General features: G+C 43.2%; 2 protein-coding genes across 39 annotated transcripts in view; one reads left to right on the plus strand and one right to left on the minus strand.

The window, feature by feature from the left end:
- ZNF397 (zinc finger protein 397) overlaps positions 1-26,236 on the plus strand; it is an 83,666-nt gene that overhangs the window by 44,990 nt on the left and 12,440 nt on the right. Inside the window, exon 1 of one of the 7 annotated variants that reach the window (XM_008529450.2) lies at positions 25,626-26,019. The exons of 1 other annotated variant lie outside the window; for it this stretch is intronic. Coding sequence is in view for 1 of the 6 variants with exons in the window: in XM_070629899.1 (XP_070486000.1) it covers positions 26,016-26,019 (4 nt within the window). In the remaining 5 variants the exon portion in view is untranslated. Of the gene's footprint in view, positions 1-25,625; positions 26,020-26,236 lie in introns of those variants that run through there. 5 more of the 7 variants (XM_008529451.2, XM_008529452.2, XM_070629901.1 and 2 more) reach the window with 5 other exon arrangements.
- LOC103557097 (zinc finger and SCAN domain-containing protein 30) lies at positions 1,783-25,645 on the minus strand. 32 transcript variants are annotated; one of them, XR_011542665.1, is made up of 8 exons: positions 25,447-25,641; positions 24,553-24,624; positions 23,840-23,934; positions 23,581-23,747; positions 11,015-11,525; positions 10,371-10,509; positions 7,598-9,148; positions 1,783-4,508 (listed from the first exon to the last, which is right to left on the minus strand). XR_011542665.1 is itself a non-coding variant. In XM_070629926.1 (8 exons), the coding sequence occupies exons 5-7, from the start codon at positions 11,420-11,422 to the stop codon at positions 7,618-7,620; spliced, it is 558 nt and encodes a 185-aa protein (XP_070486027.1). In that variant the 5' UTR covers positions 11,423-11,525; positions 23,581-23,747; positions 23,840-23,934; positions 24,553-24,624; positions 25,442-25,643; the 3' UTR covers positions 1,783-4,508; positions 7,598-7,617. The 32 variants fall into 32 exon arrangements, 19 of the variants coding, with proteins under 19 accessions (XP_070486027.1, XP_070486028.1, XP_070486033.1 ...); XM_070629926.1 differs by having other exon boundaries at positions 7,598-7,628; positions 25,442-25,643; XR_011542666.1 differs by lacking the exon at positions 23,840-23,934 and having other exon boundaries at positions 25,447-25,625.

Raw genomic sequence — 26,236 nt, forward strand, 5'->3', positions numbered from 1 at the left:
AAGATTCAGGGAAATTGGGACTCTAATGCTGCTGGTGAGATGTGAATAGATACTGTCTGGCAATCAGTACCAGAAGCCTTAAGCATTGCCTTTTGACTTTAAAATTCTACCTGGAACTGTATGCTTCAGAAACCATCATGAATGTATACAAAGTCTTAAAAGCTGTTAAAAGTGATATTGATTAACTTAAAAAATGACAAAGCATTCATATCTTAAGTAAAAGTTTAAGATGATATGTACAGTATGATTCCATGTAAAAATATATTTATGCATAAAAAATACTGGAAGTATATAATTTCAAAGTGCTATACTGGTTATCTTGGGTTGATAAGATTATAGGTGATTTAATTTTTTTCTCTGTTTTCCAAATTTTCCTACAATAAATATCTAAAACTTCTAAAATTAGAGGGAAAAGGTTAAAAGGGGGATGGAAGCCCAGGATAGTCAAGAAATATTAAGAAAAACATGCTTTCTATAACATCTCTGCCCCTTCCAAGTCCTAAGAGATTAGCTAACTTGCTAACTCTGATCCTCAGTTTCCCCATTAGTAAATGACAGTGGCAGATGTACTCATCTTACACTCGTATACAAAAAAGTCTTCTGCAAATTATAAATCTCTGTGTAAGTACGAAGGAGATTTATAATTAAGAGAAGCAGTAGCTTTCAAGTGGAGACACTTGTTCTTGTTAGTGATTTTCCATGAATCCCGCAACCGTAAGCAAGTCACCTCATGACTCTGGACCCTCAGTTTAAAGGAGCCGAAGTAGATGATCTCTTACAGTTAAAGCTTCGACATTCTGTGTGTTCATGAACTGGAGGGGCACAGATAGAAGGTAGATGTTAAAGGTAATTGTTTTCTCCTTCACAGGCTTGCTGGAGGAAAAGTAATTCATGCCCTTCTGCTCAGGGCTCTCTTTCTCTTGGTAGAGAGGCAGTCCAGGGGAAAACAATGTCTGCCTTAACTGGATTTTGCACAGATTCACATATTTTAAAATAATGGGTAATTTAGGCAAGGTGCTTAATAAATACCAGTTTCCTACCCCTCCCCTTCTCTTTCCTTATTTCCATAGGCTGTAGTTACCACCGTCCAGCTGGGATTGGAAATTTAAAGCAAATCTGACCTTGGTCTCTCCAAGCTTCCCTGTAAACTCCTTTGCTCCGCTTGCTCCATAAAGTGAATCCTTAGAGCAAGGGAGAGTGCCAATTAGAATAATTTCGCATGCAGGAGAAACCAACCTGCAGAGCATTTGTGCAAAGTCAAGAGGAGGGGTGAGCTCCCTGGACAGACCCCACTTAGACTCACCCACCCACTGCATTCTGATGGGCTACAACAAGACACTGCTACTCAGTAACTATCATTTGCAGCTGTCTTGTTGGCTGGCACAAATGATCACAGATAAGGGTCATGGCTTTTTCTGTGCATGTGTTTCTACTGAGAGGAGGAGAAGCCCATGGCAGTCTCAGGCTCCTGCTCCCAAAGGTGAGCAAGAGTCCTCATTCTGGTAGACAGAATGGATATGTTTTTAAAGAGGCTGTTTGCTCTCATTCCCATGGTCTTTCAACCACAATGCAGCCCCAGATATCCCCTCAATTTTGTGACTTCACCTGGTGAACTGCACCTCCAGGGACCAGCCGTCAGTTTCCAGATACATTTTTCCCCAGGGGATGAAAGCTCAGAACGTCAGTTCCCTGACTTCCTCCCACAGCTCCTTCCCCGATTCTCCCAGCACATGTCCACTCGTCATCATGCTCCCTATTCCTGAATGAACATCAAAGCAAAACTTTAAAACTCAAGTTTTATTACAGGACATCTTACATTACATTCTAATACTAAACAGTTGAAGTATATACTCAAAGTATAAATGTTAAAATCAGTTACTAAACATGATTTACAAAACAAGGTTTTTACCAAAAATATTAGGATTGGGGGAAAAACACTAATAGAAGGTACTCCAAAATGTTAACAATGTGTCTATGGGTGGTAGAATTGTGGGTGATTTATACTTCCTCATTTTCTGTATTATCAACATTTACAATTAATTCACAGTCTGGAAAAAAACTATTAAATGATATTAAAAATATGAAATCATCTGATAGTCACCTATAGGAAAAGGCAACTCTATCCATTTGCAGGCTCTCTTTAGACTTCTAATTAACCTCACTCAATGATAATCCCACAATCTTTGGACACAAAGACTGTCCCCCCAATTTCACCTCCCGTTACCCACAACAGCTGTGATCATCAAGTCTTCTTCAGAAGTCACACTACCTACAAGGGAAATCAAGACATCTCAGAAGAGGAATCAAACTTTCTCTTAGGTATTAATTGTCAATTGTGGATTAATTAAAACTGCGAAAATAAAAATTAGCAGAGAAGTTGAGTTCTGAGGGGGTAATTCAACAAATATTCATTGTCCTCAAGTAGCATAGCATCTGCAAGCCTGGTGATGAGGGGAGGGGACAGGGAATGAGGAATAGTGGGGCCTGGGAAGGCAGACCTCCCGTGCCTGCTAGTGTTCCTGTCGGCTTCCTATTTCCTGGGCCCCAGGGTGATGGGACACAAACACTCCAGTCACCACCATCCCTTTAGCCTCCAATATGTATTCTTTCCTTGGTATACATTCATGTCTTTTTCCATAGGACGTACCAGTCTTCTGGGTCTGGGATAGGCTGTTCAACTCAGTGGTTATAAACAGGAAGAAAGGAATAAACACATGTCCTGGATTCTGAACCAGGGTCTATGAGAACCATTTCCTGCCCGAGAGAAGAGTCCTGATGAAGGGACATTTCTAGATCCTTCCATCTTCATGTCATTGTACAGGCTGTAACCTCTGCCTATAATGTTCTCTTCCCTCTTGCCCTTGAGCTGGCTAACTTCTACCTACCTTTTGCATCACAACTGAGATGTCGTCACATCCAGGAAGACTTTAGTGACTCATAGACCAGGTTTGGTACCCCTGCCCTGTATTTAGACAGAATCCTGGATTTATCCTACCAAAGCACTTATCAGGCTTTACTGTAAATATCTGCTTAATAAATACATATATCTCATTACCCCTTAACTCTGGGAGGGCAATGGCCATGTCTGCTCCCAATGGGTGGCACATAGTAGATGCTCAAAAAGACCTCAGCTGACCTTAGCAGGAAGGTCAGGGCTGAGGAGAGAACTGGCAAGGGGGCAGAATGAGCTACCATTCCCCAGATCTTGCTAAACTGATCCAGGGCATAATTCAACATTTCACAACCTCCCAATTCAACATTTTAGACAACTGAGTAACTCTCAGCATGTGCCTCCAACTGCCAAATGCACTTTCTGAGCAGGATCTTTGCCATTGGAGGCATCACCTCTTAGTCCATCTTATAAGGTGCTCCTCCAGGATCTCTGCCTCAATCCTGGACTCACTGTGGAAGTGCCCATTCGACACTTCAACAATCTTTGCATGGATCTACTCTTACAGTACTGAACTGGACTGGAAGGACAGAAATTCTGCTCTCAGGAAATTTCTATCTTCTGTGAAGTCTCACCCCTGAAGTGAATTCCTAGTATTTCACAACTGTACAATTCTTAGCACAGAGTTAAACTCTGGTGTGAGTTCTCTGATGTTGCATAAGGCCTGACCTATGCCTAAATGTTTTCCTACATTCTCTACATTCATAAGGCTTCTCCCCAGTGTGGATTCTCTGGTGCTGGGTGAGGGCTGAGCTCTGATTGAAGGATTTTCCACATTCATTGCATTCATAAGGTTTCTCTCCAGTGTGAATTCTTTGATGTTCAATAAGAATAGAGCTTCTACCAAAAGCCTTACCACATTCAGGACATTCATAGCCTTTGTCTCCACTGTGAATTTTCTTATGCTGAATAAGGGCTGAGCTCCGGCTGAAGGCCTTCCCACATTCACTGCATTCGTAAGGTTTCTCTCCTGTGTGAATTCTCCGATGCCTAATGAGCTCTGAGCTGCCTCTGAAAGCTTTTCCACAGTCACAACATTCATAGGGTTTTTCACCACTATGAATTCTCTGATGTCTAACAAGGTCTGAGCTCAAACTGAAGGCTTTGCCACATTCTTTACATGCATAAGGTCTCTCTCCAGTATGAATTCTCTGATGTCTAATCAGCTTTGAGCTCTGGCAAAAGGCTTTCCCACAGTCAAGACACTCATAGAGCTTGTCCCCAGTGTGAATTCTCCGTCTCATGATAACATTTGAGTTCAAACTTAGATTTCCTTCACTTTCATTATATTCAATGACACTCTGTTCTTTGGAGATTTTCTTGTTGAAGGTTGCCAGACTAAAATATCTTTCCTGGGAAGGAAGCTGACTCATTTTGTTCTTTGCAGCATTTCCTTTTGGCTTCTCAAAGTTGTCCAGACCTCCCAGAGCTTCTTCAACTGTCTGTCCTGAAGGAGTTTTCCCAGCAAGTCTTCCTGGGGATATCATGGCTGCTGATGCTACATATTCAGTTATTTCCTGCTTTGCTGTCAATACCTTGTCAGCCACCAGTTTACCATCTAAAAATGTGATAGAAAATGCAAGTGTCATTTACTTCCCATGTTGGAAGAAAGGAATCTATTATAGTAGGAAGAGAAAAGAAACTAAACCAAATGAAATAGGTAGTTACCTATTAGAAGGAAAACTCTTAAAACTAGCTTCCCAACTAGAATTTAGAGACATGGCCTGGGGATAGTGAGAGGTGGCACCCTGAGAAAGTAAGGTAGACAAAGAATGAGAGGCAGCATCGGAAAGCAGGGATGGTGAACATTAGAGAAGACGGGGATAAACAGAATATCAGTGAGAGACCAGGAAGCTAGGAGACGATCCTGGGTTAGAGAAGGTGTGTTTTTAGGTAATGAGGGAAAGGAAAAGAGGTGATAAGGAGTGATCAGGATAAAGAAAGCTGTCTAACAGTCTTGAATCATTGGTGCTTCTAGAAAAGTAGGAGAGCAGAAGATACAATTAGGAAATGCTTTTAAGGTTGGTCTTGGGCAGAGGTAGGTGGGCAGGAACTAGAATGCATTAACGTAATTGCAGATTCTGGCAGGTTCCAAGTTGATCAAATGATTATAAACAAATAGAATAAGGCATGCAGAGCATGAGAAAAGGAATATTGTGGGTTCCTAACTCATTCTGGGGTCAGGTGGGAGTCTTATATGTTCACTTTTTTATGGGTAAATGGTCAAAGAAGGTAGATGGAAACAACTGGCCGATGTGACTGCCAGAGCCAAATCTTCAGCTCTCACACAACATGCCCCTCTCAGTTATATATTTCTGCTAAGTCTGAACAGGAGGCTAGTAGGTGATGGCCGATGTGATCTGAATTATTTTGAGGTGGGAAAACCTGAAAAACTGTTAAGTTACTTTCATCCTCCCAAAAGTCCTCTAAACTTATTTGCATTTTACAGATCAGGAAACTGAGGCTCAGAGAGGCTACACTACCTATGTGAGGCCATAGAATTAATAATTGGCCAAGGCAGGATTCAAACAAAGATGCTTAACATCAAAGCTTGTGGTTTTCCCCTATGTCATCAGCCTTCCCTGGTGGAAAGAAGCAGGGCTGTAGTGTACTGTAACAAAAAATAATTTAAAAATCATTTTTATTTGGCTTTGGAAAAATATTATTTTTATATGAAATAGTTCTTTCCGATATTCTTTGAGTTCACAGTGCTTCACACACAACCATAAAGCCTCACAGTGGTGACCTGACCAAGGCTATCTACCTGCCCCTTTCCTCATTCCTCAGCAGAAATTAGAAGTGGACAGTGTTGCCTTTTAGATCAGGGCTGAACACTAACATCCACACTATCCTTGGGTCTTAGATAGAAATTTAAATTATTCAAGGCTGTGCTTGTTCAAAAAGGGAAGATTTATGAAAAAACATATAGCATATAATAAAGGCAAAAGAATGATAAGCACCAGATTGATGAAAGTTAGAGACATGAAGACCTAATGAGAAATTTTCTGAAAGTAGTAAATAGGTCAAATTATGAAGAGTATAGAGTATAAATTATAAAGAGTGTAAAATGGCAATAATTGTGTAGGGAGCTGTGAAAATTAGAAAAACCACGTAACTTATAGGATTTAAAATACCTCTTCAAATTATGTAACTACATGAAGTCAAATTATGAGACCAGAGAAAAACTCTGACCTTAGATGTATAGATCAGGAAAACACAAAGATTTTTATTTTTTAATACATATTTATATTATGCCAAAAAAGTAAGAATAAACAGTAACTGGAGTAATTCCCAGGAATGACAAATAAAGATTAAAAATAGAATAAGAAATGATCACTTGAGTATTTAGAAATACTGGTACAGAAATAACCTAAATAACCCAATTACTATCTTCCAAGAATGAATGCTAATTCACAATCAAGCCCAAAGTCCAGAGGCTGGAGGGTGGGGGTACAGATGACAGGAGGCACTCTGGAGGAGAAATAAGCCATAAGTTTCTCTGGAGAAGAGTTCCTCTCTATAACACACCACTTGCTATTCTGCCACCTGTTCAGTAACCTGTATCTAAAATCCTTTCAACTAGGGATATGGGCTTTAATTGCACATTGACAAATAAGCTTTGAGCCTTACTACTGTGTAGATGACAGTGCTCCACTGCCCACCTAGTTCCTCTTTACCAATATGGTGCCTCCTTCCCCCAGTGCTATGAATCTTGGCTCCTGACTACCCACAGCTGCCCCCTGCTCTGGAGAATTGCCCTGGCTGATGAGAGCCATCTATCCCGGGAAGTTACTTCCACCCTCAACCCCCTAACTCCTGCCTCAAGAAGGGACAACTCAGTAGGGCAATAATGCTCCCCCAAACCCCCATGGATTAGACTAAAGCTAGGTTTTCCCCGGGACCACATCATTGTTTGCTCTTTTCCCTTCCTAATCCTGTTTATCTCACTCTACTACAGATTTCTCCCAAAGACCGTGCCCTCAACAAATCATCTGCATCCATATCTCCATCTCAGGCTCTTCTTCTGACAAGACATATTATTAGGCTGGTGAAGAACCTACAGGAAAATTATAACCCAAGGTTGTAAGATTGTAAAAATGACATGGTGACTCTTACAATCCTGTCAAAGTGGGTCCCTCCAGTGATTTAAACCTTGTGACTTAGGTGACAGATGTGAAATGATCCACATTAATTCTTCAGCAGTGGGGCTGACCAAGACCCTCAGGACTTAAAACGTCCAGCATAATGAGATTTATCAGGAACCCAGTCAAGCCACTCAACACCATACACTTAGGGATCAGGCATAAATGGAGGATGAGGAAATTTTGCTAAGGCCAAGGAAGGCTGAAAGATTGGATCACTGTTGCCCATAAGGTGACTGAGTCAACAACATAATGCTTCTGTGAAGTAACAAACAAAAAGACATAAAGTGCATCAGATAAGAGCTGGGAAACAAATCTACTTATATTTTAAATTAATCAGATCCTCATTAGAGTATTTTGTTTTGATTCCTGAATTTCAAATGAACCTGGAGAAACTAAAGCATGTCCAGAGAAATGTGCCAAGATGATCAGAGAGATGGAATACAGAATCAGAGGCAGTGAGAGGCTTAGTTAAAACAAGGTCAAAGGGCAGTTTAGGTATTACCTTCAAGTACAGGTTGTGTTTTATAAGGACTCTGCCAAACAAATAAAAGGAAACAGAATTAAATTAAAGCTGGAAATATTTCATATGGCCATAGGGAAGAACTTTAATACTTTTATTAGTTTGCTAGCGCTGCCATAACAAAATGCCACAGACTGGGGGGCTTAAACAACAGGAATTTATTTTCTCACAGTTCTGGAGGCTGGAATTCCAAGATCAAGGTGTCAGCAGGTTTGCTTTCTTCTGAGGCATCTCTCCTTGGCTCGCAGAGGGCCACCTTCTCACTGTGTCCTCACGTAGGATTTCCTCTCAGTCTGTGTTATGTCCTAAGCTCCTCTTCTTATAAGAACACCAGTCACATTGGATTAGGGCCAATTCTAACAACCTCATTTTAAGTTAATTACTTAAGGCCCTATCTCCAAATACAAGCACATTCTGAGGTATTAGGGGCTAGGGCTTTAACATATGAATCTGGGGGGACACAATTCAGTCCATAACAAATATCAAGAGCAAAAAGCCCAAGAAAGATTTAAGAAATTACAGCAGTCTCTGTTCTTCAAGCCCTTAAAAGAAGGAAGTAGAAATAATCTATCCTAAATGATTTAGATATTTACCTGCTTTAAGGCAGAGGACTTGAGCAAATGATTTTTCAAACCCATTGTAATGTAGCTCCTCCCTGACACAGAAGGCATTTAAGTGGGCTCACTTGGCTAATGACACATTAGGGAGCGAGTTTCCCAGGAGGCCTCAGTGTAGATGTATGGATTCCTTTGGTGACTTGCCAAGGTCCAGGGTCTGGCTCTTGGGCTTGTGGCCTCATAAACATAATTTTATCATCACACTGAACAGATTTACCTCTTAGGGTGGATTCTCATTAGCCAAGCTCATGAAACTGAGCAATAAAACCAGAATGAGAATTAATTAGTAATGTATCCATCACAACGACCAGACTGAACTGATGCACTTTCTCATTATAAGCTTCAAGGGAAGTTAATAAAATTGCTTGGTGAAGATGAAATCAGAAGGGTAGTTGGATGTAAAAAAAATTTAATAAGAACAAGTTAATAAGGCTGATGTATCTGCTGCCAATAAGGATGATTTTGCCAATAACATAAACAAAGTCCTTTTGGTTCTAATCCTTGACATCTGCACCAGCTAACAATTAATAGCCTCTCAGCTTCAGATCCACCCTTCAGTGCCTGCCTGTGATACTGGAACATTTCTCCCTGGCCAGCTGGCATGATGTGAGCTTTAACACTAGAGGGGGCTGGAGGAGTACTCGGGGAGGAAGGGGCTTTTCTTCCTGGCTCTGGTGTGCTCTGTTTGTTCCTGTAGCAAGTGGAGCACCCAGCAGTGCTCACCTCCAGTTAGCTTCAGAGGCACCCTCCCTGTGGGTGGCCTCCCAGCAAGTTCTGTGTCATGGCACCTCCCCAGGAGGGCTTCTGACACCCCAGCGCTGGCTTCTCAGAGTTCTGCACCACAGCACACACACCCTCTCCCTTGCTCCACTCAGGTCACAGCTGCGCCCTCTCCAACAAGACCTGGATCTCAGCTCTGGCAAGAAGGGGGAAGATGTGGCACCCTCAAGTCTGTTCCCTCCTTGGGTGCTCCACCTCAGGCTTAAAGACTCCCTATATGTGTTATTCCTGCATTCTTTAGAGGTGTTTTTTGCTTTTTGGGGTTTCCTTAGGGTTTTGTTTGTTTGTTTGTTTGTTTGTTTTTTTCACCACTTAGTAATTAATCTCCTGTTACAGTAAATCTTTTTTTTCGCTGAGGAAGATGTGCCCTGAGCTAACATCTGTTGCCAATCCACCTCTATTTTTTTGTATGTGGGACGTCGCCACAGTGTGGCTGGTGAGTGGAGTAGGTCTGTGCCCAGGATTTGAACATGCGAACCCAGGCAGCTGAAGCAGACCATGTGAAACTTTAACTACTCAGCCATGGGGCCGGGCCCAATAGTTGATAATTCTTTTTTTTTTTTTTTCAAAGATTTTACTTTTCCTTTTTCTCCCCAAAGCCCCCTGGTACGTAGTTGTGTATTTTTAGTTGCAGGTCCTTCTAGTTGTGGCATGTGGGACACTGCCTCAGCATGGCTTGATGAGCAGTGCCACATCACACCCAGGATTCGAACTGGCGAAACCCTGGGCCACCAAAGCAGAGTGCACAAACTTAACTTAACCACTTGGCCATGGGGCCGGCCCCAATAGTTGATAATTCTTAATATTAAACTTTCCCTGTTTAAGCTACTATTTGGTTTCTGTAACTGATACAATATTCACCTCCATCTTATGGACTGCCTTGCCAGTGGGACTATAATATTAAAAACCAGAATATTGGTATTTGAATGTTGTGGATATTATTAGAGACCTTAATTCTTAACCCAAACTTAGAAATTATTTTAGAACATCAGATTCTAGACAGAGCCAATGGAAGAACATTTCTAGGTAAGGCCACAAGTGACTGTCATTAAAAAAATGAACCCTGGGCTGGCCTGGTGACATAGCGGTTAAGTTTGTGTGCTCCGCTTTGGCAGCCCAGGGTTTGCTGGTTCAGATCCTGGGTGCAGACCTACTCTACTCACCAGCCACACTGTGGCGGTGTCCCACATACAAAAAGATACAGGTGGATTAGCACAGATGTTAGCTCAGAGCCAATCTTCCTCAGCACAAAGAGGAGGATTGGCAGTGGATGTTAGCTCAGGGCTAACCTTCCTCAGAAAAAAAGAACCACACCACAGATTATAACCCTCATCCCCAAATGGACTGTGGCTCCTCACCTCTCTCATGGAAATCTTGGGGCTCCTGAGTCTCACTCTTGCACTGGTTCTCCGAGGGCTGGAACTGGCTACTCAAAGACTTCAGTGCTCCCATGGATGTCATTTCGTTCCAGATCATTCCTTGGCCATGAGCTGTGTCCTAGGAGCAATCAAGTACCAGCACTATGATTCTGAGGAAATATAAGAGGAAAACCCAGAGAGTGCGGGCGGGGCAGGAGGAGTCAGTAACTCTTTAAAACGATTAGATGAGGGGCCGGCCCCGTGGCCAAGTGGTTAAGTTTGCGCGCTCTGCTTCAGTGGCCCAAGGTTTCGCCAGTTCAGATCCTGGGAGCGGACATGGCACCACTCATCAAGCCATGCTGAGGCGGCATCCCACATGCCACAACTAGAAGGACCCACAACTAAAAATATACAACTATGTACCAGGGGGCTTTGGGGAGAAAAAGGAAAAATAAAATATTTAAAATGATTAGATGAAAAAACAACAGGACTAAAAGCCTTAGTGACTTGATCCCAGTGGATAAATAATAAGCCCAAAGACAACAATGTTATAATTCTCTGATAGCCGAGTCAATGCCACTCATAATGGCTTCCCTGTTTACTTAAATTAGGTAAAATAAGCAAACAAAACACCTACTTCTTACCTGTTGCCTTGGTTCATCGAGCTCTTTCTCCAGGTCCTCCAGCATAGTCACGGCTTCCTCTCCATCCTCTGGTCGGTGATCTCGCAGCCAGGCCTGCAGCTCCTCGGGCAAGATGGCCAGGAACTGCTCCAGCACCAGCAGCTCCAGGATCTGCTCCTTAGTGTGCACCTCTGGCCTCAGCCACTGACGGCAAAGCTGCCGGAGCCGGCTCAGAGCCTCCCGGGGCCCAGCAGAGTCAGAGTAACCGAACTGCCGGAACTGCCGACGGAGGGTCTCCTGGCTACAGGCGTTTCCCTGAAGGCCGAAGTCTCGTCCCCAAACATAATTCTCCTCTTCAACCTTCACAGTTATAAGTCCTTCTTGTTTTTTAGGAGCATGGGAGGCCAAGGCTGTGGACTTTCCTGACATTCTGGGCAGAGAGAGTCTGAAAAGGCTGCCCTGTTGAGACAGGGAGGGGATGGAGTTCTGTGTCTAAGAGATTCCTTCTGAATTCCAGCTCTTCGGAGAGCTCCTGAGGTAGACAATGCTAATGTTACACGGGGAAAACGTGCTTAGAATATAAATACAAGTTTTTGAAGACAAGTTGGCAGGGAGTGTAGCACTGTAAAGAAAACAGACTAAAAGAGAGCTTCTGTAGGTGAGGTACATTTATAGATGTATGATTCAGGATTTTTTCAGCATGTGAAAGAGAAAATGTAAGTATCACCTAAATCAATTTAACCTTTAGTAATAATGTTAGGAACAACAATAGGGATAATAAATAGTGCTTGTGGAATGTAGAAAGCAAGAAAAACACTATAGAAATTATTACTTCTTGGAATAATAATCACTATTTTATTAAGCACCTACTAGATGCCAAGCACTAGCTGGATATTTAACATAAATTTTACATAATTTTCCTAACACTTCTATAAAGACTATCAGTTAGGCCATTTTCCAAACGAGGCTACTGAGAATCATAAACTGACCAGAGATACACAGCCAGCAGGCAGCAGAACTAGGCTGTGCAACCAAAGTATTTAGCTCTTTCTATTATGCCATGGGGCCTCCCAAAAGAAGGGAATTTGCACTTAAGAAAGACCTACTGTGGAAGGCACTTTAAAAATACTATTTACTGGTCCTTGACAATAACACCATGAGGAAAGTATTATGATCCCCATCTTACAGATGAGGAAACTGAGGTTCTTGAACATTAAGTAATTTGCTTAAGGCCCCAAACTGGTAAATAGCAAAGTCAAGACATGAACCTAGGGTTGCCCAACTCTAAAGCACTTGCCCTTTTTATTACAGAATGAGTTAAGGCCCAGGACAATCTTGGTTGACACTATAAATTAAGAATGATGGTGAACATGTTAGGAAGGGTCATGGAGAATGGCGAAGGTGCAGGTACCAAGAAGAATTACTCTTAAGTCACAAAGTTCTGAGACAGCACAAAGGAAAGAGAAATGGATTCCTTCATTTAATATTTCAATAAATACTTGAGCTATGTGCTAGGCGGTGTACTGAATAGAACTGTCAGGATTAAAAGGCCTGTCCTTGGAGAAGAAATTAAAGAAGAAATCAAATATTATCTGGAGACAAATAAAAATGAAAACACACCATACCGACTCATTTGGGACACAGCAAAAGCAGTCCTAAGAGGGAAATTCATTGCAATACACGCTCACCTCAATAAACAAGAAAAATCTCACATAAGCAACCTCAAACGACACCTAACAGAATTAGAAAAAGAAGAACAAACAAAGCCCAGAGTCAGTACAAGGAGGGAAATAAAAAAACAAACAAACAAACAAAACAAAAAAAGGTCTGTCCTTGGGGCTGCCCGGCGGCACAGCAGTTAAGTTCACACGTCCGCTTCGGCGGCCCGGGGTTCACGGGTTCCAATCCCAGGTGCAGACATGGCACCACTTGGCAAGCCATGCTGTGGTAGGCCTCCCACATATAAAGTAGAGGAAGATGGGCACAGATGTTCGCTCAGAGCCAGTCTTCCTCAGCAAAAAGAGGAGGATTGGCAGCAGATGTTAGCTCGGGGCTAATCTTCCTCAAAAAGAAAAAATACAAACAAAAATAAAAAATTTTTTAAAAAAAGGTGTGTCCTCAAGGTATCCTGGTTTAGTATGGGAAGGCAACAGGTAAATAGACATGGTGTGATAAATCCAAGGATGGAGGGAAGCAGACAAGGTAGCTTCTGACTACCTTGAAAGACAACTGACTAAGACCAGGGAGAGATGGGGAGAAGAGCCAGGGAGAGCTGCCTGGGAGAGACAGCTCAGCAAAGTCTGACATGAGTGAGCCAGGTGAAAATATACAGGAAAGGCATTCAGGCAAAGAGAACAGTGGGTATGAGAGGATGCAGCCCATTGAAGACACTGCAGGTGGTTTAGGGAGGCCAGATTAGTGGCTGTCACCTCTGACTCTGACCTCAGCATCAGCCACGGAGCATGGACCCCACGACAGACTTATTAAGCCAGAAGCTCCATGGGTGCAGCTTCAGTAAGTGCCACAAATGCTTCTGATGTGCAGCCAGGGTAAAAATCTCTGGGCCAGAGCCTCGGGCACAGGTAAGGAATAGTGAGAGGAGAGGTACCTATAGAGGAAGAGCCAGGCCACCAAGGGTCTGAGAGGTTGTATTACAGAGTTTGCACTGGATCCCCACGGCCACAGGGATGGTTGGAGGGTGTGCGTGCCCACACAGAGTGGTGTGGAGGAGATGGGAAGGAGTCGGTTGCAACCATTCATGCAAGAGTTGCTGAGGGCCTGGGCTATGGTAGCCAAGGGATATAAAGATGGGAGATTTGACAGGACTTAGAGACACACTGGATAAGGGTTTGGAAGAGACAGAAATCAAGGGCTCAGGTTTCTGGCTGGCTCTGGTGGCTGAAAGGATGGTGGTATCATTTACTGAGCTATTTAAGAAGAAAGTTAGGTCTGAGGTGCCTACAAAACAGCATTTCCTGAACTGTGCTTTGTTAGATATTAAGAGATGCTCCATACACACTTACCCTAAACACAGAGAAACTTGGGGCTATTTTCTTCTTACATTAATTTTTTAGTGGAACAAAAATTCTAAATACATTTCTTTAGTCCTTATTAGGTAACAATTGACATGTAAGAAATCCCATGTCAAGGCATCATCAGATCTGTGCATCGATGTGTACGTAGCATTTACCAAGGGCTGCATCACATTGATGCGTGTCCTTTACTTAGCAATCACTAGTCTATGTTATGTATCTTGCCTTTTAATTTCAATATGTCTATGAAAGCATTCAATTTTTATTACAAATACTATGCCTCACCAACTTGTCCTCCCCATAGGTGTGTGGCTGGAGGGAAGTTTTCACCATCAAGCATTGTCTGTTCCTTCTCCATCTCCTTCACTGGTCCACACTCCTCTACATCAGAGGTCCATCAATTAACCCTAAGTCTGCCAGTGTTTTCACTCTCTCCTAGGCAATCTCATCCTCACCTTGGGTTACCATCCATCTCTAGTCTAGACTTCCCATCTGAGTTCCAGCCCTGTTTACCCACTGTTCCTCCCTCCGACCATAACTCCTCTTGAATTTCTCAAAAGGACCTCAAACTCAGTACATCCATGACCAGTTAAAGATTCCTCCCACCCCAAACCTGCTCCTCTCCCAGTGGTCCTCTCTTAGGAAGCAGGAACATCCATCTGGCTGCACTGCCATAAACCTGGAAGCATCCCTAACACCATCCTTTCCAGTACTCCTTCCTGTATTTAATGGAAATTAAGTCCAATTGATTTTATTTCCTATCTCCAGAATCTGCCCTTCCCCATCTCTGCCACCACCATCTTCATCCCAGCAACTATCCTTTCTGCCACACGACACAATAACCCACAGTCTGTTATTTATGTTATAACCAGAGTGATCTTTTCTTTTTTTTTTTTTTTTTTAGATTTTTTTTATTTTTTCCTTTTTCCTCCCCAAAGCCCCCCAGTACATAGTTGTATATTTCTCGTTGTGGGTTCTTCTAGTTGTGGTATGTGGGACGCCGCCTCAGCGTGGTCTGACGAGCAGTGCCATGTCCGCGCCCAGGATTCGAACCAACGAAACACTGGGACGCCTGCAGTGGAGCGCGCGAACTTAACGACTCGGCCACGGGGCCAGCCCCCCAGAGTGATCTTTTCAAACTGCAAATCTGATCCTGTTCCTCTGACCAGTTTTTAAAAAAGGAAAAGCAAAAACAAAACAAAATTCTTCTGCAAGGTGAGGTTCTCTTTTATTGCACTCATCTCATTTTAAAGATGCCTGGGCCACACCACACACTGAGTCAGAATCTCCTTAGTGGCGTCCCAACAACTCTATTTGTGAAACATCCTGCAAGTGATTCTCACGTGCAGACAGGGTTGAGAACCCTGGGCTAGTCAGGGAGTCACGAGAGAGACGTAGTTAAAGGGAATTGCATTCCTTTCCCTCAGGGCATTTCTCTCACTTTATCAGTATATACACTTTAGTGGGACTATTGGGTTAACACCTGTCTTGTCCACGATTAGACCATAAGCTACATAACATTTTTGCTCACTATGGTATTTCCATCACCCAATCCCTTGCATGGTACATAGTAGATGCCATATGTATATAAATGAGTATCACTGTAGTCCAGGAAGGAGAGTTTCAGAGAGGCAGGGGTCAACACTGTCTAATTAAAGGACTGAAGAATGTTCCACAGAACTTCTTATACTGCAGGGAGGTGGCCTAGATCATAGGAAGAGCACCAACTTTGGGGTCAGTTGAGCCATTGATCTGGAATCATAGGACAGCCTCTTACTAGTTGTGTGACATTACTCACTGACTGAACCCTCCTGAGATTCCGTTTCATCTCCTAAAAACGGAATGAATAATGTCTTCATTGCAGTGTTGTTATAGGAACTGGAAATAGAATAAAACATCTAGAGTAGTGCTTGGCGTATTAAGCATGTCTTTTTATTCTGATGCTTTAACATCTAGGACCTTGCTGACACTGGAGAGACTGCTCCTCCCAGGGATAGCTGATTCCTAGAGACAGTAAACTCACATGCAAGCATGCCTTTCACATGGAAACCAACCAATCCAGAGCCCAAACCCTCCCCACTTCCTCTATGGGTTTTCACACCCAGGGCCACCATTCCCCTGCCCGAAGCACCCAAGACCAGGTACTAGACAATTAGGGACAACCCCTATGCCTCACAGCCCACTGGAAGTATTCAAACCAGCCAATCCTAAACCCGTTTACCCTGCCCAGCCAGTTCCTTCCCACAAAAACCACAATACAGGCTCCTACCCACTTTCCCCTCACTCTCTCTTCCTTCTGACCAACCCTGGTGCTTCCCCGTGGCCCTGTGGGGTATGGCACACCCCCTCCTCTTGGGAACTGAGTAACAAACTGTCTTTTCAATGGCAATCATATCCTGATCTGTTGTCCTGACCAAACCTGAATAATAATAAAACTTACATTTTAAAACACTGGCCCAGAGTAGGTACTCAACACATGGTAGATACGGGGCAAGAGAAAGGCAAATTCCACATCACAAGGCACGGGTTATAGAATAGGCTCTACTGCGGAAACATACCAGCCCATAAGAGGAAGCACAGGTCCCCTGATTCTTCCATCATCCCAGAAGGGAATTCTGGAGAGAGGTGGTGCTGTGTTTTAGGGGAGAATGCCTTCTACCTTCTACTGTAAAGGTGAGAAAGCAGCCTTGTCAGTGGGAGGCATAAGCCAACTGCTTTGGACCAGAAGTTTGGATTAAGTGTCAGTCGTTTATGGAGTTGTCTAGGGAACCCAGTTGCGGGGCTGGAAGCACTGAGCATAGATAGAGCCCTTCTGAGAGAAGATGAGTTCCTGATCCCAGCTAACTCTTAGTCCAAAAAACCCAAGAACCTCCAAGGCACTTTTGGACAATCCTGCTTGCTGCAGCACGCTGTTACTGTAATGTACCTGCACTGTTCGCTTACGTAATTGTATCAGAAAACATTAACTGAGCTTTTATTACAGAGTCCAGCACTATCTGTTTTAAGTGGCTTCATTCATTTCGTCTTCACAGCACTCTATGGTCTAGGTTCTACTGTTTTACTAAAAAGAAACAGGGAAGTTATGTAATTTGTCCCAGGTCACATGGCTTGTAAGTGATGTAGTCTGGACTGTTTTGAAACCAAATGGAGTCCTATGGTCTTAGATGTATACTCTCCTGAACTGCCTTTTCACATCTGCCTTCCCGCTAAACCAAGGGCCCTTTCGAAGACGGCCTGTGTTTTTCACACATTTCTCTAACCATATTTATTGAGTGCCTACTTTGTGCAGACACTGTTCTAGGCGCTGAGCAAAGTGTTATAAACAAGACCTTGTCCTTGCCATTCCAGACCTTAAAAACAGTAGTGAGAGGTGGACGTTAAAGAGAAAGCACACATACTAATTTAATCGTGATAAAAACTACAAAAAGGAAAGTAGAAAGTGCTCTGAGCGTGACTGATCAAGCATCTAACCCAGACTGGGGTAGTCAGGATGGACGGCTGAGACCTGGCTCAAGAGCGAGCTTTGGCCCCGTGCGAAGTGGAAAGATTCCATCATCAATGCATCTCCTCCTGCTCAGCCTGCGGCCTGGCACACCGGAGGCTCCCGGTAAGTGCTGGAGGAGTCAATGGACGCAAGGGCGGGATGAGCCCGCGGACTGACAAATGCATGAACGGATGGATGGAACCGCGGGCGGGCGGGAGGACCGTAGCGCCGACGAAGGGCGGCCTCCTGGTCCAGCCGCAGGCTCTGCCCCTGGCACAGGCAGGCCGAGGCAAGGCGGCGGGGAGGGCTGATGCCGCACGGGGGCGGTTTGGGAAGCACCCAGTGCCGCGCTGCCCGGCCGCCTCACTCACCCTTGGCTCCGCGGGCTGCGGGGACGACCCCAGAGAGAGAGCAGGACGGCCTCTCGCCGCACGCCGGAAGTGGGGCGGGCGCGCCCCTCTAGGAAGGCGGGAGGACTGCAGCTCTGTAGCGGGCGCGCGGCGCCGGGGGGCTCCGGGGCAGGAGCGAGGGGTAGGGGAGAAGGACCGTGTCTCCGGGTGAGACTAGTGGGCATAACTCCAAGTCAAAACCGTTGACGGGCGATTGAAAGAGGGGGAAAAAGAACTATGGAGAGAGAGAGGGCGAGAGAGAGCGCGCGAACTTGAACTTGGTATAACATCAAGGAGATGAAAATAGACCTAAAATAGGTCTCAAGATTTTGGGAAGAGGAGGACGAGATCACATCGACACACCACAAACATGTTGACTGTCTGCAATGACAGCCCTAGAAGCTATGGGGAGGAGTATGGGGTTACAGGTCCTGCTCTGGAATGGCGAGGGTGCAAGGGCGTGGGGTTCGGAGCGGAGCAGGAGAAGGTAAGAATAACCTTCTCGGAGAACGCGCTCCTCGGGTTGAGCCCAGCAGGAGTAGAATGCTGATTTGGAGGGGCTCAGTGTTTCCCATGTAGGGAGCGACAGGAGCGAGAGCACAGCAGTGGGAAGTTCAAGGCATGCTGGGGCATTAGCCCAGCATCTTGTTTGGTGGGAACCTAGGCTAAGGGATGGGTTGGGGTCAGGTTTGGAGAGTTTCACATGCCAGGCTCCGAGTTAGGAATGCATTTAGTAATCAGTACAGGCCATTCACGTGTGACTTAGCCAGAATTGTACTTCAGGGGAATATCTGACGGTACTGCGTAGAGTGGATTAAAGGGCAAAAGAGATGAACGAGGACAGGCGGTTAGAAGTGTGAACTAAGCAAGATTTGATATCTAAAAATAAGATTGAAGATGGGGAAGGGGAGGACATCGCCAAGGGAGATCCAGTGGAAAATAAACGGAATTGTGAAATACCGATGTTTGGAGGTGGGAAGAGGAAGAGCAGATAAGAGAAGAAATGCTGCTCAGAGAAGGAGAGCCTAGATGGTTCCAACATCATAAAAGCTGAGAGGGTTGCAGGAGAAAGAACAAGTGACTAGCAGATGCGGCAGAGAGCTAGAGGACGGTGAGAACTAAGGTGACGCTGGCATTAGGGGGAGAGGCAGAAGGGTTGGAGAGAAATGTTACCTGCTGGACTGTTCTTGCCAGGGGTTAAGAAGTATATGGTAATGCACTGAGAATACGTAATTATTCCTTTTGAGAAATGTCATAGTGCAAGAAGGAAAAAGAGACGACCAGACAACAGGATTGAAAGGTGTTTGTTTTTTAAGGATAGTGAAGACCTAATTATATTTGTAGAAAAAAGGTAAAGTGTGAGTTGGGCGAGAAATTGAAGATTGAAAAAAAGAGGAATAGCTGATGGGAAGAGAATGAGGTGGGATAGGCAGGCGGAATTGTCTCAAAAAATAAGATGAAGCATTACAATAAAAAATGGTGCATTTTGGCCCATGTTGTGATGCTTTGAATGCAGAACAGCCAAATAGTATCAGTTAGTAATGCTGACTTTACAAGTAACTAAGTGCACATACAGTTTGTTGAAATTTCACAAACAGGACACACTCACGTTACTAGTACTCAGATGAAGAAACAGAACATTATCAGGACTTCTGAGGACTTTGCTCTCCTGTGCTGTCTTCCATTTGCCACGCTCCTCTAGCCCTGAAAGGTAGCCACTACACTGAACATTGATCATGATAGGTTGGTCTTGCCTGTTTTCATACTTTATATAAACGGAATTCAATATCTTCTAAGTCTGGCTTCATTCAACATTGTTTGTAAAATCTGTTCATATTTTGTGTAGATGTACACTGTACATTCTCATTTCTAATTATATTGTGTGATTATGCAAATATTTATTCATTCTATTATTGGTGAACATTATTGAAAGTGAGGTATTTAAGTCTCTAAATACATTATTTTTATGTTTTGTTGTTGTTTTGAGGAAGATCAGCCCTGAGCTAACATCTGCCAATCCTCCTCTTTTTGCTGAGGAAAACTAGCCCTGAGCTAACATCTGTGCCCATCTTCCTCCACTTTTATATGTGGGACGCCTGCCACAGCATGGCTTGATGAGCGGTACCATGTCTGCACCCAGGATCCAAACTGGCGGACCCCAGGCTGCCAAATGGAACGTGCACACTTAACCACTGCGCCACCGGGCCGGCCCCTAAATACATTATTTTTGGATGTTAAACCAACCTTGTATTACTAGGATATATTCCACTCAGTCATGGTGTATAATCCTTTTTTATGTATTAATGAATTTAATTTGCTAATATTTTATTGAGGGTTTTTGTGTCTATATTGTTAGAGATATTGGTCTGTAGTTTTCTTTTTTTCTTCCTTTTTTTTTTTGGTGAAGAAGATTAGCCAGGAGCTAAGATCTGTGCCAATCTTCCTCTATTTTGTATGTGGGTCACTGCCATAGCATGGCTGTTGAGTGGTCTAGATCCACACCCAGGATCCAAACCCATGAACTCCAAGCCACCAAAGTGCTCACTCTTAACCACTAGGTCACTGGGGCTGGCCCTGTAGTTTTCTTTTACTGTAATGTCTTTATCTGGCTTTGGTATCAGAGTAATCACTGGCCCCCTCTATTTTCTGGAAGAGATTCTGAAGGATTGGTATTAGTCTTAAACTGTTTGATAGAACACACTAGTGAAGCCATCTGGGCCTGTGCTTTTCTTATTAGAAAATTTTGTATTACTAACTCAAGTTTGTTATTTTTCATACATTTATTCACAGTTTGTATTTCTTTTTCAGTCAGTTTTGGTAATTAGTATATTTCTAATAATTTGTCCATTTCACTTATGTTGTGTAATATGTTGACATAAAGTTGTTCATAGTATTTCCTTATATGTACTCTTAAATTTCTGTAGGGTTGATAGTGATGACCCCTCTTCTCTGCTTTTGGTAATCTTTTTTTTTCTCTTGGTCAGTCTAGTAAATGTTTGTCAATTTTTGTTGGTATTTTCAAAGAACCAAATTTTTTTGGTTTGATATTTCTCTATTGTTTTTCTGCTTTCTGTTTCATTAATTACTACTCAAATCATTATTACTTCCTTCCTTCTACATTTTTGTTGGAGTTGTTAAGTTTGCTTTCCTTTTTCAAATTTCTTAAGGTGGAAGCTTAGATTATTGATATGAGATTTTCTTTTCTAATATAGACATTTTAAAGCTATAAATTTTCCTCTAAGCACTGTGATACCTACATCCTATAAAATTTTATGTTGCATTTCATTTTCATTCAGTTCAAAACATTTTATAATTTCTCTTGTGATTTCTTCTTTGAACCATAAGTTATTAGGATGTATGCTGTTTAATTTCCAAATATTTGTAGAGTTCCCAAATTACTCTGTGGCTTGATCTGCCCTCTGGGCCAGTGGAAGCCCCATCAACCCCAGTCTCTGGGCCACATAGGTCCCATTGGACCTTGAGCCACTCTCAGCTGAGGTGGCCCTGGTCTCCCAGCCCTCAGTAGTGGCCCTGCCCTCTGGGCACACCATGTTTTACATGTAGAATCCCACAAGTCTAACAGCCTTGTTTCATTTTGTCCTGTCTCTCTCCAATTCATTCCAAGCTGGCAGTGTGTCCAGTAATATAACATTCTCAAGAACCATGTTCATCTTCCATGGATATCAAGGGGATCCACACAATTAGATGCAGGGGTTCTCCATAGATCCTTCCTCGATAACCCCATTTCTATTCCTGGTTTCTGTTGAGATGGTTGATTGGATCCATGAATCACACACCTAATCTGTTCATCAAAAGGTTGTCCAGCTACACTCATAGCCTTGTCTCCAGAGCATGCTATCTGGATAGGCTGAGAATTTTCCAAATCATGAAGTGCTGATTCCTTTTTGCTTAAGAGTTTCTTCCTCAATTTATCTGTCCTCTCAAATTTTATTATAATCAGCAAGAAAAAACCAGGCCATACCTTCTACACTTTGCTTGGAAATCTCAGCTAAATATCCAGGTTCATCATTTACAAGTTCTATTTTCTACCCCAAAGCAGAACATGATTCAGCCAATTTCTGCTACTTGATAACAAGGATCACATTTTCTCCAGTTTCCAATAACGTTTGCCTCATTTCTCTCTGACCTTCACCAAAAATGTCTGTAATGCTCATTATTTCTAGCAACATTCTGTTCATGACGATATATGTATTCTCTAAGTTGACAGAAATTTCTCTACTGTCCTTTTCACTTCCTCTGAGACCTTGCCAGAATCACTTTTAATGTCTATATTTCTAACAACAATCTCTTCAAGGCAACCTAGGCTTTTTCTGTCATGGGCATTAAACTCTTCTAGCCTCTAGCCATTACCCAATTCCAAATCATATCTACATTTTTAGGTATTTATTACAGCAGCACCCCACTTCTGGTACCACAAACAGAATGGCTTAACACAATAGAAATTTATTCTCTCACAGTTCTGGAGGTTAGAAATCCAAAATCAAGGTCCTGGCAGGGTCACGCTCCCTCTGAAGCTTCTAGGGAAGAATCTGTTTCATGCCTGTCTCCTAACTTCTTGTGGCTGCTGGCAATACTTCATGTTGTTTGCCTTGTAGATGCATCACTTCAGTCTCTGCTTCCACAGTCACGTGGCATCCTCTCCTCTCTGTGAGTCTCCTCTGTGTCTGAATTTACTGCTTCTTATAAGGACATCAGTCACTGGATTAGGGCCCATCTTAATCCAGTATGACCTCATCTTAACTTGATTACATCCACAAAGGCCCTGTTTCCAAACAGTTACATTTGCAGGTACCAGAGGTTAGGACTTGAACATATCTTCTAGGGGGACACAATTTAACCCACAACAATGCAGTAACTACAAACCAAGAGTTGTTTAAACTGCTGTGACTTGGTTTTCAGTTACTTAGAATTGAAGATTTTTCAAACTGATGCCAATGACCTCATTGATTGAAGGTAAAGGAAATGATTTCATCTGAATTAAACTCCAAAGTTCTTGATACAAGCCTACCTATCTCTGCCAAAGTGAACCTTGGGAACTCTGATTATATTGGCTATTATTTCTCTTTCTGAATCTAAGTTTCAAGACTGGTTCTGTTTTTAAAAAGTCAACTGAACATGCACATTAACATGTCAAAGATGTAATATTGTCCGTAATTTAATGTCTTGTTCAAAACAAACAGCAGACACCTACTTGTTAATATTTATTTGATCAAACAGAGAGTTAATTTTTTTTATGCAGGTTCAAAATTTGGATGGATTTCCCCTTTTTACTTGGAACTGGAAATTGATTTTTACATTGAAATTTATTCTTTGTGAAGATTGCTTATATAGTCTAAGTATCAAAGGAAATTTATTTCCAATACAGTATAACACATGATAAGCAAAAGTTCACATGTGGGCCTTTATGTTCACTTTCTGAGGAAGAGGTCCATAGTTTTCATATTCTCAAAAAGATTAAGAACTACTGCTCTAGAATCTATGATTAAATCAGACAGATGTTAGTTTTGCCTAGCTTCCCCCAAGAGGAAATGGAATAGGAAACAGAAATCAGGTAGAATATTGGTGGATGGCCTATCAGTTTCATTTTTAAGGATCTCCTATCATTTCCCATGCCTGTATTATCACTCTTGATCTCTCTGGAAACCTCCGAATTCCTTTTACCTTATTGAGAGGAACCTCTTCAGCATCAGCTGGTGTGGACGACAGGTGGGTCTAGGTTTGTTTTGGGCAATCCAGCAAACTGTTCAACTCCAAACTGGCTTCTCAGACTCACACACAGAATGTAACATCTTTGGTAAGACTCCACAAAGGAACACGTCTAGCATAATCTGAAAGAACAGTTTGGTTTCCTTGGTTAAACACCGAAAAAATCTATGTTCACATCATCACTTCTGGGTAAAAGATTAATAAAACCCTTTACCTTTGTACGTGACAAGTAACTTTGGCTAACTTTCTCATTCTCTTTTCCTGGAAACCTGTTAAAAGTAGTATCTCAGCTAAGGCACGCTCATAACGCTGTTGGTGGGAAAGCAAAATGGTTTAGCCACTCTGAAAATGGTAACAGTTTCTTAAAATGTTAAACGGACACCTACCGTGAAAGAGAAAAAAAGCATATGTCCATATAAAGATTTGTACACAAATGTTCATGGCAGCTTTATTTGTAACAGTAAAAAAATGGAAATAACTCAAACGCCCATCAACTGGTGAATGAATAAACTGTGATATATACAACCAATGGAATATTGTTCAGCAACAAAAAGAAATAGACTATTGATACACATAATATAGATATATAGGTATATATAATATAGCAATATAGATAAATCTCAAAATAATAATGCTCAGTGAAAGAAGTCTGACCAAAAAAGAATGCATTCTATATGATCCCATTTAACTAAATCTCTAGAACATGCAAACTAATCTATAGTACTAATGTTACTAATCTATAGTAACTAATGTTAGTATAGTACTGTTACTAACCTACAGTAGCAGAAAGCAGAACAGTGATTAATGGCTAGGGGAGGAGAAGGATGAATTACCAAGGGGAGGAGGAAACTTATGAGGTTGCTGGATGTGTTCACTATTTCGATTGTGGGGATGGTTTCACAGTTGTATACATATGACAAAACTTACCGCATTGTATACTTTAAATATTGATTACTGTATGTCTGTTGTACCTCAGTAAAGTTGTTTTTAAAAAAGCATCTGTAAAAAAAAAAAAAAAAAGTATCTGCACTTGCTACTTGGGAGGGCTGGACCCGAACGAATTCCTTACAGGTATATCAGGTCTCGTTCATGCATCCCTAAGATTTCATATATGGGAAGGGGGTCTTGGGCTGGGACAGGAAGCTGTCTTCCTCTACCTCAACCATCACTTCAGCCTGCCACCAGTTTCTCATACCTGTACCTTTTCTTCCCGACATCGTAACCCAAGTCACACGTCTCACCTGTCTCAATCCTTCTCCTAACTTCCCCCTTATTTCCCAAGATATTTCCAAGGACACAGCAATATCCTTGCCTACCATGTTGCGCCCCACCCCACCCTCCGCCCCCATTTCAGTTCCTTCTTCTCACCCTGATCCTTTAGCCACAATGAGGATTGATGGTACTGGCAAGCAAACTTTTCAGAAAGAGACTCCGTGTCCTTTCTTTGATGGCAAAGTAGATGAAAATCCAGCTTCCCAGCAATTCAGGGATTAACTGCCGAGCATTGCTTATTTTTGGGGTAGGTGTTCGCAAAGTGTGGTCCCAGGATCAGCAGCATCCGCATCACCTGAGAACCTGGGCTCCCACCCTAGATCTACCGAGTCGGAAACCCTGGGGGTGGGGCCCAGCAAGCAGTATTTTAACAAGACCTCCAGGTGATTCGGCGGCACGAAACTCTTCTGGGGGAAAAACCGGTGACGATAAGAAGAAAGTTAGAATGGAAGCAGACCAGCGAATCTGATTGAGAAATGCAGCAGGGAGTGTAGAAAAAAAGAGATAACTAAGGAAGAACACATTATGTAGTCAAAAAACCTACCCTACCCCAGAGAGCTTTCCAGACGCTTGCTTTCCGACATTCACGTCAAGAACCGGCAGACAGGATAGCACGGGATCTGCGGCTGGTCAACCAGGTTTCTCGCTATGCCGAGCGGGGACAGCTCCGCGGATGTTTGGGGGTTAAATCTCGGCAGCCCTACCCTCACCTCCGCCCCCCTCGCGCCGCCGCCCCGCGCGTGCGCACGTGCGAGGCCACGCGCCATAGAGCTGAGCAATCCTCCCAGATTCCTAGAGCGGCCGGGGTGATGGCTGGTTCGCGGCGCGTGGGGCTTGATAGCGACCTGGACAACACTTCCAGGTATGGGTGATGTCGGCCCAAGGAGGGCCGAGGAACTCGGGTGACCTCGCCTCCCGAGCGGCCTAGCAGCGCCGCCGGGGAGCCGTGTGTGGTTTCTTGAGTGCATGCAGCGTCAAGGCCGCCAGGGTCGCCGCGCTGGCCGGTTCTTGGCCTAGTGTGCACTTGGTACCCGGTTCAGCTGAATGAACAGCTGAATGAACCAGGAACTTTGGGGGCTGTTGGAATCAGCCGACCGTGCCGGGAAAGAGCAACCTGAATGTGTGAGTGTTGGAAGAAGGGAGGAAGGGAGGCAAGATCATGATGATGGATCAATCAGTAGTGTCATTTTGGCACAGGAAGGGCAGCGCATAACATATTGTTAACTGCGGGGACAAAACTCTTAACATTCCCTCTCCTGCCTTATCTTTCCAGTTATACCCTTATGTTGGTAGCATTAACCCCCAATTACGTTTGAAGATCTCTAGACTTGGAGTGGAG

This window comes from Equus przewalskii, chromosome 7 (genome assembly GCF_037783145.1).
Source record: "Equus przewalskii isolate Varuska chromosome 7, EquPr2, whole genome shotgun sequence".
Classification (NCBI taxonomy): domain Eukaryota; kingdom Metazoa; phylum Chordata; class Mammalia; order Perissodactyla; family Equidae; genus Equus; species Equus przewalskii.

Excerpts from the sequence above, each read along its gene's own strand:
- LOC103557097 (XM_070629912.1), bottom strand. The coding sequence starts at position 11,422 with ATGTCAGGAAAGTCCACAGCCTTGGCCTCCCATGCTCCTAAAAAACAA. Across the intron at positions 10,510-11,014 it reads TCGATGAACCAAGGCAACAG|GACACAGCTCATGGCCAAGG; the intron begins GTAAGAAGTAGG and ends GATTGCTCCTAG. Across the intron at positions 9,149-10,370 it reads CCAAGATTTCCATGAGAGAG|AGCTGAGATCCAGGTCTTGT; the intron begins GTGAGGAGCCAC and ends CCTTCTTGCCAG.